The sequence below is a fragment of the Rhizophagus irregularis genome, chromosome 29, assembly GCF_026210795.1.
Source record: "Rhizophagus irregularis chromosome 29, complete sequence".
Lineage (NCBI taxonomy): Eukaryota > Fungi > Glomeromycota > Glomeromycetes > Glomerales > Glomeraceae > Rhizophagus > Rhizophagus irregularis.
Window position 1 is genome coordinate 2,015,879 of NC_089457.1, and position 13,989 is coordinate 2,029,867.

General features: G+C 30.0%; 4 protein-coding genes across 4 annotated transcripts; all 4 read right to left on the reverse strand.

Annotated features, from left to right (window-relative positions):
• Positions 1-111: 111 nt before the first annotated feature.
• OCT59_019778 (Alpha subunit of the F1 sector of mitochondrial F1F0 ATP synthase) lies at positions 112-2,915 on the reverse strand. Its single transcript, XM_025317309.2, has 9 exons — positions 2,804-2,915; positions 2,386-2,452; positions 2,086-2,255; positions 1,514-2,003; positions 1,027-1,435; positions 918-948; positions 750-845; positions 595-675; positions 112-513 (listed from the first exon to the last, which is right to left on the reverse strand). Exons 1-9 carry the CDS (start codon positions 2,873-2,875, stop codon positions 274-276), a joined length of 1,656 nt encoding a protein of 551 aa, XP_025178579.1. The 5' UTR covers positions 2,876-2,915; the 3' UTR covers positions 112-273.
• A 734-nt stretch (positions 2,916-3,649) lies between these two features.
• Positions 3,650-6,450, reverse strand: OCT59_019779 (uncharacterized protein; the record flags this gene model as incomplete). The annotated part of the gene is made up of 10 exons (XM_025317307.2): positions 3,650-3,669; positions 3,882-4,091; positions 4,154-4,532; positions 4,618-4,804; positions 4,919-5,004; positions 5,103-5,263; positions 5,395-5,612; positions 5,753-5,904; positions 5,988-6,080; positions 6,199-6,450. 10 exons carry the CDS (start codon positions 6,448-6,450, stop codon positions 3,650-3,652), a joined length of 1,758 nt encoding a protein of 585 aa, XP_025178577.2.
• Positions 6,451-7,147: 697 nt separating this feature from the next.
• On the reverse strand, positions 7,148-10,170 carry OCT59_019780 (uncharacterized protein; the record flags this gene model as incomplete). Its single annotated transcript, XM_025317306.2, has 12 exons — positions 7,148-7,693; positions 7,769-7,918; positions 7,987-8,055; positions 8,145-8,268; positions 8,340-8,379; positions 8,448-8,649; positions 8,726-8,865; positions 8,948-9,379; positions 9,462-9,497; positions 9,576-9,672; positions 9,759-9,889; positions 9,981-10,170. The coding sequence occupies 12 exons, from the start codon at positions 10,168-10,170 to the stop codon at positions 7,472-7,474; spliced, it is 1,833 nt and encodes a 610-aa protein (XP_025178576.1). The 3' UTR covers positions 7,148-7,471.
• A 676-nt stretch (positions 10,171-10,846) lies between these two features.
• On the reverse strand, positions 10,847-12,532 carry OCT59_019781 (uncharacterized protein). Its single transcript, XM_066146194.1, has one exon. It carries the CDS (start codon positions 11,702-11,704, stop codon positions 10,889-10,891), a length of 816 nt encoding a protein of 271 aa, XP_066005498.1. The 5' UTR covers positions 11,705-12,532; the 3' UTR covers positions 10,847-10,888.
• Between the last annotated feature and the right edge of the window lie 1,457 nt (positions 12,533-13,989).

Consider the following 13,989-nt stretch of genomic DNA (forward strand, 5'->3'; position numbering starts at 1 on the left):
CCCCAATAGTTTCTTGACGCAGTGAGCTTTAAAAATTTATCTTTCCTAAATTCTACATAGTCTAGGTCGAAGATTGCAGTATACGTAAAATAAATAGCATAACCAATAAGTGTTGAAATTTTGAAGGAATAATTATTTTATTATAAAAAAAATCTTAAAAAAAAGTCTTGTTTGATGTATATATTTAAATAACAATTGTTTTGAGTTCGTCTTTTTTTTTTATTATAATTTTTCTGAAATTTTTTCCCCTTGATTTTTTTCATTTAATGATGATTAAAAAGATTTTAAGAACTCTGTTAAAATTTCCCGCAGTTTCTTATCAGTTGCATCAGAGATTACACCATCTTTTTTAATTGTCTCCAATACATCAGAGTGATTAGACGTCAAATGTGGAATGAGTGAAGATTCAAATTCAGTTACACGTTTACTATCTATTTTATCCAAAAATCCGTGAACACCTGCAAAGATAAGAGGAACTTGATGTTCGGTTGACATTGGTCTATATTGAGGTTGCTACACAAAAAAAGAATAAATTTAGTATTCAATTTAGTTATTTTAAAAAAATACTTTTTAGTAGTAAAATTCATTAAAAACCTTTAAAAGTTCAACCAATCGTTCTCCACGATTCAACAAGAAACGCGTTGAAGCATCCAAATCTGAACCGAATTGTGCAAACTAATCGATAGAAAAGTTAACGTGATTTTTCATAAATAACATAATAAAATATGGCATTTTTGTATTATACATACAGCAGCGACTTCACGATATTGTGCTAAGTAAAGTTTAAGGGATCCGGCGACTTGTTTCATAGCTTTGGTTTGGGCAGAACTACCTACTCTGCTTACCTGGATATTTATAATTAAATAATAATTTTAATTATATAGTTTTGCAATATATAAACTAAAATCAATACTTACGGATATACCGACGTTAATGGCCGGACGTATACTAAAAGGTATTATTTATATAAATTAAATCCACAATTCAATTCTAACAAGCTAAACATATTAAATACTTCAAAGTTACCCTTTAAAGAAAAGTTCAGCTTCCAAGAAAATTTGACCGTCAGTTATAGAAATTACATTGGTGGGAATATAAGCTGACACGTCACCACCTTGAGTTTCAATAATTGGTAATGCAGTTAAAGAACCAGCACCATTTTGTTCATTCATTTTGGCGGCACGTTCTAATAGTCTAGAGTGAAGGTAAAACACATCACCAGGATAAGCTTCACGACCTGGTGGACGACGTAGCAACAATGACAATTGTCGGTATGCAACAGCTTGTTTTGACAAATCATCATAAATAATTAAACTATGTTTTCCATTATCACGGAACCATTCACCCATAGCACACCCAGAGAATGGTGCTAAATATTGAAGTGGTGCAGCTTCGGAAGCCGTAGCTGCTACAATAATTGAATATTTCAAGGCATCTAAAAACGTACATATTTAAATATGCGAAATTTAGAAATTTAAATTTTAACCTTTCTATTAAAAAATTTCAAATTTACCATTTTCTTCTAAGGTTTGTACCAATTGGGCAACAGTCGAACGTTTTTGACCTACAGCAACATAAACGCAATATAATTTTTTGCTCTCATCATTGCCATCGTTCCATTTTTTTTGATTAAGAATTGTATCAAGAGCAACAGCAGTTTTTCCAGTTTGACGATCTCCGATAATCAATTCACGTTGTCCACGTCCAATTGGTACCATAGCATCAACTGATTTTATACCAGTCTGCATAGGCTCATGTACGGAACGACGAGGAAGAATACCAGGAGCTTTAACTTGGACACGACTTCGTAATTTTGCTGCTATAGGGCCTTTACCGTCGATTGGATTACCCAAAGCATCAACTACACGACCTAACAATTCCGGGCCAACCGGTACATCCACAATTTGACGAGTACGCTTTACAGTATCGCCTTCCTTAATCAATCTGTCGTTACCAAATACGACAATACCAACGTTATCCGCTTCCAGATTGAGAGCCATACCCTAATTTTCCAATAAAGAAATAAATATATGCCATATGATTAAAATCCCTTATATGACGTAAACACCATAATTATAGACATGCCTTAAGACCGCTAGAGAATTCCACCATTTCTTCCGCTTGGACGTTTCTAAGTCCGTATACACGAGCAATACCATCACCGATTGATAATACACGACCAGTTTCTTGAATTTCTGCACTGGAAGATACACCAAGGATGCGTGATTCCAAAACAGAGGAAACTTCGGAAGTGCCTTAATTTTTCGATGAAAAAAATAACAATTTAATTTATTTCTTGTTTCAAATAAAAAAAGTATTCTTAGAAATCTATAATTAGGCCGACTTGACCAATCATAATTTTACTAGATATATTTAAATACCTACTAGGTTTAGCTGCTGTTGCAAAATTACAAGCTGGAATACTGAATGCGCCTTTGTTTGCAGCGCGAACCTATTTTTTTTTTTAATTAATTTAATAAATTCAATTTTTTTAATTCTTGAAAAATAAATAATAATAATACTATATAAAAAAAAGAAGAAATTGATCAATTGAAAAAATTCTCTTATTAATTGAAATTATCAAATTTATTATTTATAAAGCAGGAATTAAATTAATAAAGTCTTGGTATTTCGATACATTAAGCTTTTTTAACGTATGTATGTAATATATACACATACACACATATTTTTTTAAAAACAAATTTCGATAATGTCGTTCTATCAAAGTTAATGAATATTTTTATCCCTTTTCAAATTCAGACAAAGAAATTTTTTTCCTTTAATAAATATTAGAAAAACATACAGTAACAGGAACAGTCCGGCGGACTAGTGTTGTCGCCAGGGGCGTAGCAACGCGCGCAACATATCTAAACATCGTTAACGTTCGTTCTTCTCAATAAAGAACAATATATTACTGAGCAAAAAAAAAAAAAGGAATTATATTTTAAGATCTCGAAATATAATTGGATAAAATATATCTGTGTTACTGCAAGGTTTATCACTAAAAGCCATATCTCTTTCAGTCAGATATCCCGAAAATTTCTGAAAATTTCCGAAATTTTCTTATTATTTTTTTGTTTTGTGATTAGCAAAATTTGAGTTATAGTGGCATCGAGATTCTAGTCAAAAAAAGTAATTTTTTTTTTGTTTGTAAACAAACAGAAACCAATATATATGTGTGTGCATGTATTTTTTTTTTAAGCGTACTGTTTGTCATCAATAAAAGAAAATCAATACATTGAACAAAAATAATATATATATATATTTTTTTTTTTAAAAAAAAGGAAACTAAACAGAAAAAAATGTATGTCGCCCGTTAAGAAACATTATAAATAAATTATCCAATACGTCAACTCAAATTTTTCTAGTATACGTAATAAGTATAGAGGCGAAAAAAATAATATATATAGTACTGTTCATACAAATCGGCAATTATGGATATGAATTATGAGTTCGAAATTAATGTTTATATTTAATCAGATAGAGCGTATAGAAACCAAGATGACATATAAACGGGATTGTTATGAGATTTGAGCGGTAAGATGTCGAAATAAAAGTAGATAGATAGTATATGATAGAGATTTGTGATGATGAAATCGTCGGTAACCGAAAACAAAGAATACATGTAAGTTTCTTGTGCTTTTTTCATTTAGCTTTTTGATTTAGCTACTGTCAGGAAGAGAAAAAAAGAAATGAAAAAAACCTATATGAGATACAAAAGTAGAAACATATAGTGTATATTTAACCAAAGAATACAAAAATCATACACTATTTGCCTACATATGAAGGCAAAGTGAATCATTCCTGTAGGGTTTCCTCTCCACCATTTGTGCTTATACTTGCTGCACTATTTGTCCTAGGAAGGCTGCGTAATGTCTTACCATGTAAGGCATTCTTAAGAGCACGTAAAGCAAAAACTGTGAGTCCAATTTGTCCCCAATCTTCATCCATCAGTGCACGTAAATCGCCTACAGTCATAATGTCTTGATTTTTTAGTTTCTTCGACCAATCGTTTGCTTTTTCTGTGTCTCGATTGATCGCAAGAGCAGTATCGCGAACAAATTGTTCAATTGGAGTTTCGTCAGGATATTCTATAGAAAGCATAATCGTGAATAATAAAATAAACATAAAGATATTAATAAATAAAACAAACCTTTGACGGGAAGTGCATCATCATAATCTTGTATCCATTCTGGTCCTGAACCAGAAATTGAATTCTTTCGTGGTGACTCATTCGGCAAAACTGGCTGTGATTGTGCAGGATATGACGATGTATGTGCTATAGTCCCATTAGGGCTATCACGTTCTAAATTAATAGGTGTAGGAGACGGACCATGAGAAGATTTATGGGGAGTTAAATGCGGGGACATTCCGACGAATGGTGGCGTGCCAGGTTGACTTGGCCATGAAGTTTTATGCTCTTCTTTATTTGGGTCAGCTTCATTTGTTAGTTTATTAATTTCCCGTAAAATACGATTTATTTCATGAGTAATTAATTGTTGATAATTGTCTTGAAGAACCTGTTCCTCTATCTATATTGAAAATTTAACAATTTTTTTAATCTATAAAGAAAAAAAATTTACCAAACATACATTATAATATGTAAAATTTCTTTACCATTTCGTTCACTACTTCCTCTGCCGTGTCTCGCTCCACGTTAAATTCGAATTTCACCGATAACTTATCCATGCCTTTAAAGACGACCTGCAAAGTTAATTGAGTTTTTGTCTCGTCTGCTGTCATTAACACTACTTCCGGCTCGACAGTAAGGAAAGGATGATCCATTATTTGTTGTGCAGTATACCTTTAGCGTTTTAATGTTTCAAATGGATAATAACTAGTGTTAATCATACGATTGAGTAAATATTCAATAAAGAAAAAATATTAAACTATAATTCTTTGGAAAACTATTTTCAACCTTTCATTTTCAGGTGCAAGACAATTATTTATCAAATCGAGGATCTTAGGATCTTGTACTTTTTTTAAGCTTTCCGGTTTTATAGCCTTTTGATAAAATAAATTACATATATTTTTTTTTGCAAATGATGAATATTTGTAAATTAAAATAAACTAAAGGTTTTATAATTATTTGATTATTTTACCTGAGAGACTTTTTTATATATCTGTGCGGCATTCTTACATTCTCCGTAAGGATATTCGCCAGTAACCATTTCTAGAAGACACATACCAAACGCATAGATATCGACCTTCTCGTTATAACCTTTTTCTTCGTACATTTCGGGTGCCATGAACTCGGGAGTTCCTACATTTTAATTTATAATTTGCGAACAATAATTCGCATCAATCATTTAGATCGCAGAGTGAGGAGGTATCGGGTACCAATATATGTAAAACCACGATAGCAAACCCAGCTGGGATTATGTTACTGCATACCGATGACGGTATACTTTTTTCCCAACTTCATCTTGGCGGTTCCCATGTCACCAATTTTTACTTCGCCGTGAGCGCCATTGATGAAGATGTTATCACACTTGATATCGCGATGAATAATTGGTGGATTATGTGAATGAAGATATATCAACCCTTTAAGTATTTGACGAGACCATCGTTTAACTATTTTCATATTCGGCAACGAGAGTTTTCGAATATACCTAAATAGGTGAGTACACATATAATTAAAAGCATAATGGTAATTTTTATCAAAAAAAAAAAAAAAAAAATAAAGTATTTTTTTTTTCTGATAATAATTAAACTTCCCGTTAATTCTATCTCTCATTAAATTAAAACATACTCCCGTAACGTCCCTGAGGTCATTAATTCTGTAACAAAAATAAATTCTGCATCTTTGTACCAACAATCATGAAAATTAATAATATTAGGATGTCGAACTTGCTTTAATATTTTAATTTCTTGGCTTAATTCATTGAACTCTGCTTTGGTAGTCTACAGATATTTAATATCATTAAGCGAACAAAGAATCAAATGTAATCTGAAGCGCGATTTACTCGTATGTGGGCGCGACTTACTTGAAAGCAGTTCCACGCGACTTCATAACCTTCCTCACGATCTATAGCTTTATATACAACTTTATAAGCACCCTTTCCTAAAACTGTATTTAACTAAATGTAATATCATAATGATAGAAATTATTTAGATTAGAAGTCATGGTTCAAGGTGCGAATATTTAAATTAAAGTAAAATATATAATTAAAACATAAAATAATAAAATGAACTTACCTTAGCATATCTTTGGTTTGGACTTTCTTCAATGACAGTTTCGCGATCGTGCTTGGAAAGGTCCACAATCTCACTTGACGGCAAGTAAGTACTTGGACTGTATTCATGGTGAGGGTACAACTCATTATAATGCATTCTGTAACCTAAATCAACGTTGTTTTCTACATGAACGCCGCCATTTCCATTTTGGTATTGAACGATTTCTTCGTGAAGTGATGTATCTCCATTATTTTTGGGATGATGGTCCGCCATATAAAAATATTCTTCTTGCAATGTTTTGTATAATTGCTGTCAAAAATACGACAATAAATTACTGGTGTAAAAAAAATTGTGTTAGTATCGTTTTTGCCTGTAGTTTTTTTGGCAGGTCAGGCGTTAGATCAATATATTTGTAAATTTTTTTTTTAAAAAAAAAACGGCATTCAATATTTCAATATAGTATTTATTCATATGATCATCATCTGTTCAATAGGATCCACCGATAATATTTTTAAATAGCAACTTAAACACAATTATATTGTGCGATTTAAACGTCATCTAAATTGTCAAATCCGTGACGTATTAGACATACAGCCACCGAATATTTTAATCCTTTTGCATTCTAATCAGTTATTATAAACAAGACATTAGGACAGTGGATCCCCAGTTTGTGTACACAGAAAGAATTGTTTGTGTAGGGTAACCGTGAAATTTATAAATTATACCATTTTGTTTCAAGGATAAGCAAGGCATGTTGATTAATCTGAGCCATTGTCATCTGCATTAAAAAATCCTAAGACGTATTTAGTAATTATGATAATTACGATGCATAACTAAATCCAATTATTTCGTCACAGCTGATATTTAGCTAGTAGATGTTTATCTACATTATAATCATCTCACGAGTCACGACTATAAAAGTGGGATGACCAAATTAATTAGTAAAATTGGTCATATGTTTGAAAATTTTACACAAAAATAGGGGCCTATTATTAATATTATTCAAAATGTCTCTTACAAATTAAGCCAAATTGTCCATAAGATTTTAGAAACTTTAACAAGTCACGTGAGTAAAAAAAGAAAGTCAGAATTAAAAATCATGTGAAATTAATATAAGATAAAGTAATGAAATTTTTTTTTTTAAAAAAAATTTCAATAAATATGGTAAATGTCTATAACAAAGTACACAAAAATATTTATGAATTCAAACCCTTACTAAATATTTAACATCGTAACATATTTAAATACATGAAACAACAAATTTCATATAAAAGTAACTACCAATAAATTATTGTTAACCAAATCCATTAGTTTCAATAGGCATATCATATACCTTTGGACTCAATGATTTCCAATTTTCGTAAAGTTGTTGTGAATATTTAATTTGATCATTGACAAAATTCTGGTATAAAAGTGAAATAAATGCAGAACTTTTATGGAATAACGTAAGTTCAGTATAGAGACAGTACCGTACAAACAATTTCCGTTTTTGTTGTTGTACAATATCTTCTTCATCCTAAAATAGTAATATTAAAGATAAGGAAAAATAAAAATTTGAAAATAAAATTAATGAAATTAATGAACAAAAGACCTTTTGAATAGCCCCCTTTAGTCTTTCAACATCTTGTTCTGTGCCTTCCTTCCCATCTATTAGACTAAGTTTAGATTGATTTGATCTCAATCGACTATTGAGGGACTCAATTGTATCTACAGACAAGCGATCTCTTCTTTCAAACGTTTCCTGTGAATAACAATTTTTTAATAAATAGGGAACTTAAAGAATTAATAGTTATTAAACTAAATAGATACCTTAAAAGAAACAAGTAAATCTCGATGTCGTTTCAAATTTTCCAATACATTATCAAGAGTAGCATTTGCCTGTATTGGATGAAAGTAAAAAGTTAAAAAAATGACATGCAAATATTCTCGCCAATAAACATTATTTAATTTTAATAACTAATATTTACCATATCCTCCATAACATTGCTTGTCTTTTTGAAATGGCTTGACACTTGTTCTAAACCATGTACTACTTGGGAACAATTGTGACAATCCTCGATGTAGCATCCTTTTTCTTTCTCGATTAACGCGCTAAGATATGTTAAAGTTACGTAAAAATTAATATAAGAATGTTTTAAAAATTCATATTCAAATTAACTTACTTTAAGGATAAACTATACCGGCTGTAATCTGTTGCTATGCCTTAAAAAAGAAAAAAAAGGTGATTAAATAAAAATACTCTCACTAAGAAAAAAATAAAAAGAACTTACCTTCTTGACGGCGAGCCATACGTTCCATAATTGTACACATATTTCGATAATGATCGATTGTATCGTCAAGTTTCTTGTTTACTTTATCAAGTCTTTCATCTAAATTAGCTGGTAAACGTGCTTCCATTTCAGGAGTGATCCGTTTATTTATATATTCTTCTGTTAAGTCCGGAGTATTATTTTTACGCCACTCAGCTATCTGCTAAATTAAGATACTATATATTAGAGAAAAAAGTGGCTTTTATATTTTTATTTGAAAAAAAAATTTCATAGAATACCGATTGTTCTGTCAAAAACATTTCAACCAAGTAATCATTCTTCAAAACAGGATGCCTGACGATAAAATTCAAGAAACGAGTGAGTCCTCTCCTCCTTTTCTCCAGAAAAGTTTCGTCAACTGTGAAATAAAATCCATTCACTACTAAAATAAGTCTTCAAATATTTTTTTTTAATAGGACGAATTCAAATCATAAAGGGCAATAAAAAGATAAATATCTTACTTCCTATTTTTTTGGGAGGCAAAGCGGGCAAAATACGGAAAGGATATCTTTTTACTAAACATTCCATTAGCCACCAAAAATCGCTATATCTCCTTATAACAGTGGTATCGCGTTTTTGTGACGCTACAATGTAATTAACGTGCTTAAAGAGAAATCCCTCTCTTTCAGGCGCAAATTTTATTGTAATAACATCCATATCGATAGACCATCGAAAATCATCATCGTGATTCAAATTTTCCGTGATTGGTACTGTTATTGCAGTACTTGCACCGGGAATAAATTGCGATGAAGGCTCAGTTGAAGTTGGAGTAGCCCAAGGATCATCAGCCTGAAGAGAGGGAATTGCAGAAGATTGTGATGTTATGGCAGAAAAACTTAGGTTACGATTAAAATTTAAGCTCTCCAGGTTATTTAAAATTGGCTCTGGAAGATCTATTTAATTCATTCAACGCAAATTAAAAAATCAATAATTTTCTTAAAAACAGCTTCTTTTTGCCAGTAATACAAAACAAACCATGTTTATGATCGATCAAGTTTTCTATTGAAACATCTATCAATTTAAATCATATCACTTTAGAATTTAATCTTTAGGGAATAACATAAAATATAAACTTCTTTTTAAAATTACCCATATTTTTTTGCGCTAATGCAACTAATGCAAGTGCAACGTTAAATTCACCGCGATTCACACGCGAACTATTAGTTGGTGCGGCTAAATTCAAGATCTAAAATTTTCAAATATAAATGAATATGATTTTTTTTGAAATTCGTGAATAAAATAAGCAAATATTTTACGTTAACGTATATGTACTTTTTCTATAGTCGCGTGAGGAACTCCACTTATGCCTAGAATTTTATTTAAAGCAGGAATAGAAACCGTTCCGGCATTTGGCGATGCGAGAGTAAAAGCAGACATATATATCTCTGGTAAAAGTACATCCGCTATAAAGAATTTATTGAATATTCTTAACAAATAGTTTATTTGCATTACAATTTAAAAGTACGTTATAAAAAAATAAAATTAAAGGCATACACAGAATGTTCGAAATATCAGGCCCGCCAATTGGAGGATCCCAGGGATTATTAATGTTATTATAATTTACAATATTTAGGTCAGGTTTAAACGAAAAAGGGTCAACATCAGGGATATCAGGTCCCGATGACTGGCCAGTCCCGAACTGTGCTGACTCGAAAAAACTACTAGAAATGTTTTCATCCTCCATTTTCTATACAGTATTTTGCTTTCAAATCAATAATTTTAATATTTTTATTATAGAGAGAGAACCTACAAAAGGATGTAGATTAAAAAAATTTTTTTTTTGATATTACCAGTATATTACCATTGTGTTACAAAATTGATTTGTATACAAATATAAGGATTTTCGGGAAAAGAGACCCTTTTGTAAAAGATCCCCCTTACATTATTTCACGATGATTTTCCGATTACTCTTATTTTAATATTTTGGCGTAAAAGAATGAATCATGTAGCATATGTGCTCGCTTTTGAGATTGACATTTTTTTATAAAGAACATTCGCGGAATAAGTTAGACTAACATTTTATTACTTTATTGTTAGATAAGTTATAATTATTATTATAATTGTTATTCGAAAAACTTAAGTTTCGTCTATTTTACGTTCACAAAAAGGCGTAAACATAAAAAATACTCACCCCCTTCCATTTGTACTACATTTCTAAAAAAAATACTTTCCCAAAAATTGAAAAAATCCAGAAAATTTAACAGCATTCAAGCCAGCTCAGATAAAGCCTCATTGCTGGTTTAAAGGCTCTCTGGACACGAACGTATAGATATAAATGCTCTCAATAGAAGGTTCTTTATTACTATTTAGAAATTATGGGATTGTACAGTAAATAGTATCACATTATTAGTAAGCAGTTTAGATAGTTTAGACTAATTCCATGTTTTTTATTAAAAAGTTTGCTATTTATCACGACTGGTGGTCAGCACCGGTGTCACGTGATTATAATTAACCAATAGTATAAATAAATAATAATGGACAAAGTGAGTGATAAGGAATAAGAAAGAACAATAAAGAACAAAAAGAGTAATAAGAAACAATAGTATGAAATGGTAATGGAAAAAGAACAATAGGAGAAGTATGGGATGAAATGATGATGAAAAAGCAATATAGAATGAAATTGTGATATATAGGATGAAATGGTGATAGAAAAAACAATATAGGACGAAATGATGATAGAAAAAAACAATATAGGATGAAATGGTGATGATATGGAACGAAATGATAATGATGAAGTGATATAAAACAAAATGGTAATGGAAAAGAACAATAGGAGACGATTCAGACGAAATAGTAATGAAAAGAACAGTATATATGGGACGAAATGATGATGAAAATGATGAAAAGCAATATAGAACGAAAGGGGGTAGAAAAAAATGATAGGAGACGAAATGGTAATTAAAGGAACGGTATAGGTTGAAATGATGATGAAAAAGCGGTGTAGAATGAAATGGTGATAGAAAAAAATGATATAGGACGAAATGGAGATGAAAGAATATATGGAATGAAATGGAGATAGAAAATGAATGATAGGAAATGAAACAGCGATGGAAAAAAATGATAGGAGACGAAATGGTGAGGAAAGGAACAGCATAATAAGAAAGAAACAAAAAAACCATAAAGCCCAAAAAAGAAGTGAACAGCCCAACCAAAAAAAAGAAAAAGATAGTTAAAGAAAATAAATTCCCAATTCCAAAAGACCCAAAATAACTTACCATTTACTAGGATACTGATGCCAAAGTTTTGAAGCCGTTAAAAGGTGGGAAAAACTACTTACAAAAAGTGACGAAGTGGAGTGACAAAATAAAATGAAAAGAAGAGAGAATAGTTAGGAAAAAAAGACATACACAACGTTAAGAAATATGACTTACTGAAAGCTAAGGAAGCAACTGAATAAAAATAAACTAATAAATCTGATGAGTGACGCAATACAAACGACTCTAGCATCACCATGTAAAAAATGGTAGCTAGATTTGTTGCTACGTCACACACCTCCTATTCTTCTTTTTCTATCTAAAAAAAAATCATTAACATGTCAAATCAACAACAAAATAAGGGTTGTAAAGGATGTCATTGTATTAGAGAAAACTATGAATTTTTAAATAAAAAAGAAGCTATTTTGAAAAAATATTGCAAATGTTGAAACAATATTAAAAGATCACACTTAATAAAAAATAATAACAGAAAAACCTTATGTAATGATTAATTAATTATACAGATATATTAGTTGTTTATCTATGATTAAAAAAATATTTGTCCAAATTTTAAATTATTGGAAAAGATGAATCATGATATTAGAGCACTAAAAAATCGTCAAACTACACCAAGAGCTTGGAGAGATTTGATCCATAATACAATGTTTTGGAAATAATATTTTCATAATAGTATTTGTAAAGTATCAAAATAATTAAGAACAAAATTCTTTTTAAGAATAGTCAGCAATTATAATATTAACAATCTATTAGCAAAAGAAAGTAAAATCCTTAATAGTTTATTATAATAAATAACAAAATTACAAATGTATAAAATAAGTTTCTTTGACATTTATTTTGCTAATGAAAAAATACATTCATTATTCGCGAAATATAATTACTGAAAATAATCATCCAATCATGTGCACAGATAATGTGTAACCTAATAACAAATCCGGCTACCATTTTTTTATGAGCACTACTGGTGTTTCGTAGTAATTTTTTATTTTATTAATTATCAACTATCAAGTAGAATTTATATATAATTACAATAACTACTAATAAACTACACATTTTTAACAAAGGTTTATTCTTATTTGAAATTAGATGGTAATCATCAGGTCTTTTTAGAAAAGTCTGGACTCTGGAGTAGGAAAATAAAGAATGAAATTAAGAGTTTAAAATCTTAAAATATTAAAAAGTTTTACTAAAATTATTTCATAAATAAGATCAGCCTATTAGTATAAAAATATTTATTTATTTTATTTCTAAAAGAATAGTAAACTAAGTCTATTACAAATAAAAGCTGAAAGTACTTTTGTACAAAAAACTAATATATGTGTACAGATCTTAAAGATTCATCCCATTACTCTTTGATAGAGATTTAGGATGATCCAACAAGAGCCATCCTAAACCCATCCTAAACCACTTACATCAGTAGATATTTTTAGGTATTTGGACCTAACTGCAGCATATCAAGAGGAGGTATATTTGCAAAGCTCTTTAGCTCCCTTATGACTATCTTAGCTATACTTAAAAGACTGAATTTGTTGACCACCTGCCATTCAGCTTTTGTGATTAGTATTTCTACTGATACCTATTATATCCCTTAAGGGTCACTCCAGGTACTAAAATAATCCATAAATACACCATCTTAGTAGGATCTTAGATTATCTATGACTTTACTATATCAGTTTACCAATAATCTCATCTATTATCTCACCATTTGATAGGCATCTTTTCAGCTCCTCTTATAAGTACAGAATCTTTAACGCAATTGGTAACTATGTATATAGTAATATTCTAATAATCTGTTAACTATGCAGATCTAACTTGCATCTTATTAATTAATCAAATCAATAAGAGTATAGATGCCTTAGGTCATTATGCTAAAGACACCAATTTTCTGTATAAAATATTTATATTTAAAAATTTATAAAACGTACCAGTAGTGTCTAATATATCAAATACTATATCATATAATATTAATTTATAGTATTAGTTACATAATTATTTATTTTACAATACCAATTCTGGTTAACGCGTTCTTTTGTTTTAATTTGAAAATGTTAATAATATTCCCTCTTTTTCTTTTTTTAGGAATAGCCTTATTAACATTGCAATATGACATTATCCCTTTTCTTTTTTTTTTTAAGAACGGCCTTAAACTTTAAATCTGGACTTTAACATAGGTGAGTGAATGGTTTAATCTTTTTTTGTGAAGTTTTATTTCTTTTTTTAGTTTGAGAATATTACTAATATTTCTCTTTTCTTAAACTTTGAAGTTTAAACTAATATTGCAAGGTGATGAA

What these genes read in the sequence shown, in the direction of transcription:
- OCT59_019781 (XM_066146194.1), bottom strand. Translation starts at nt 11,704, where the DNA reads ATGGTAAGTTATTTTGGGTCTTTTGGAATTGGGAATTTATTTTCTTTA.
- OCT59_019778 (XM_025317309.2), bottom strand. Translation starts at nt 2,875, where the DNA reads ATGTTTAGATATGTTGCGCGCGTTGCTACGCCCCTGGCGACAACACTA. An exon ending in AATTCTCTAGCGGTCTTAAG is followed by an intron (nt 2,004 to 2,085) that starts GCATGTCTATAA and finishes TTGGAAAATTAG; the next exon opens with GGTATGGCTCTCAATCTGGA. An exon ending in GCTGAACTTTTCTTTAAAGG is followed by an intron (nt 949 to 1,026) that starts GTAACTTTGAAG and finishes AATACCTTTTAG; the next exon opens with TATACGTCCGGCCATTAACG.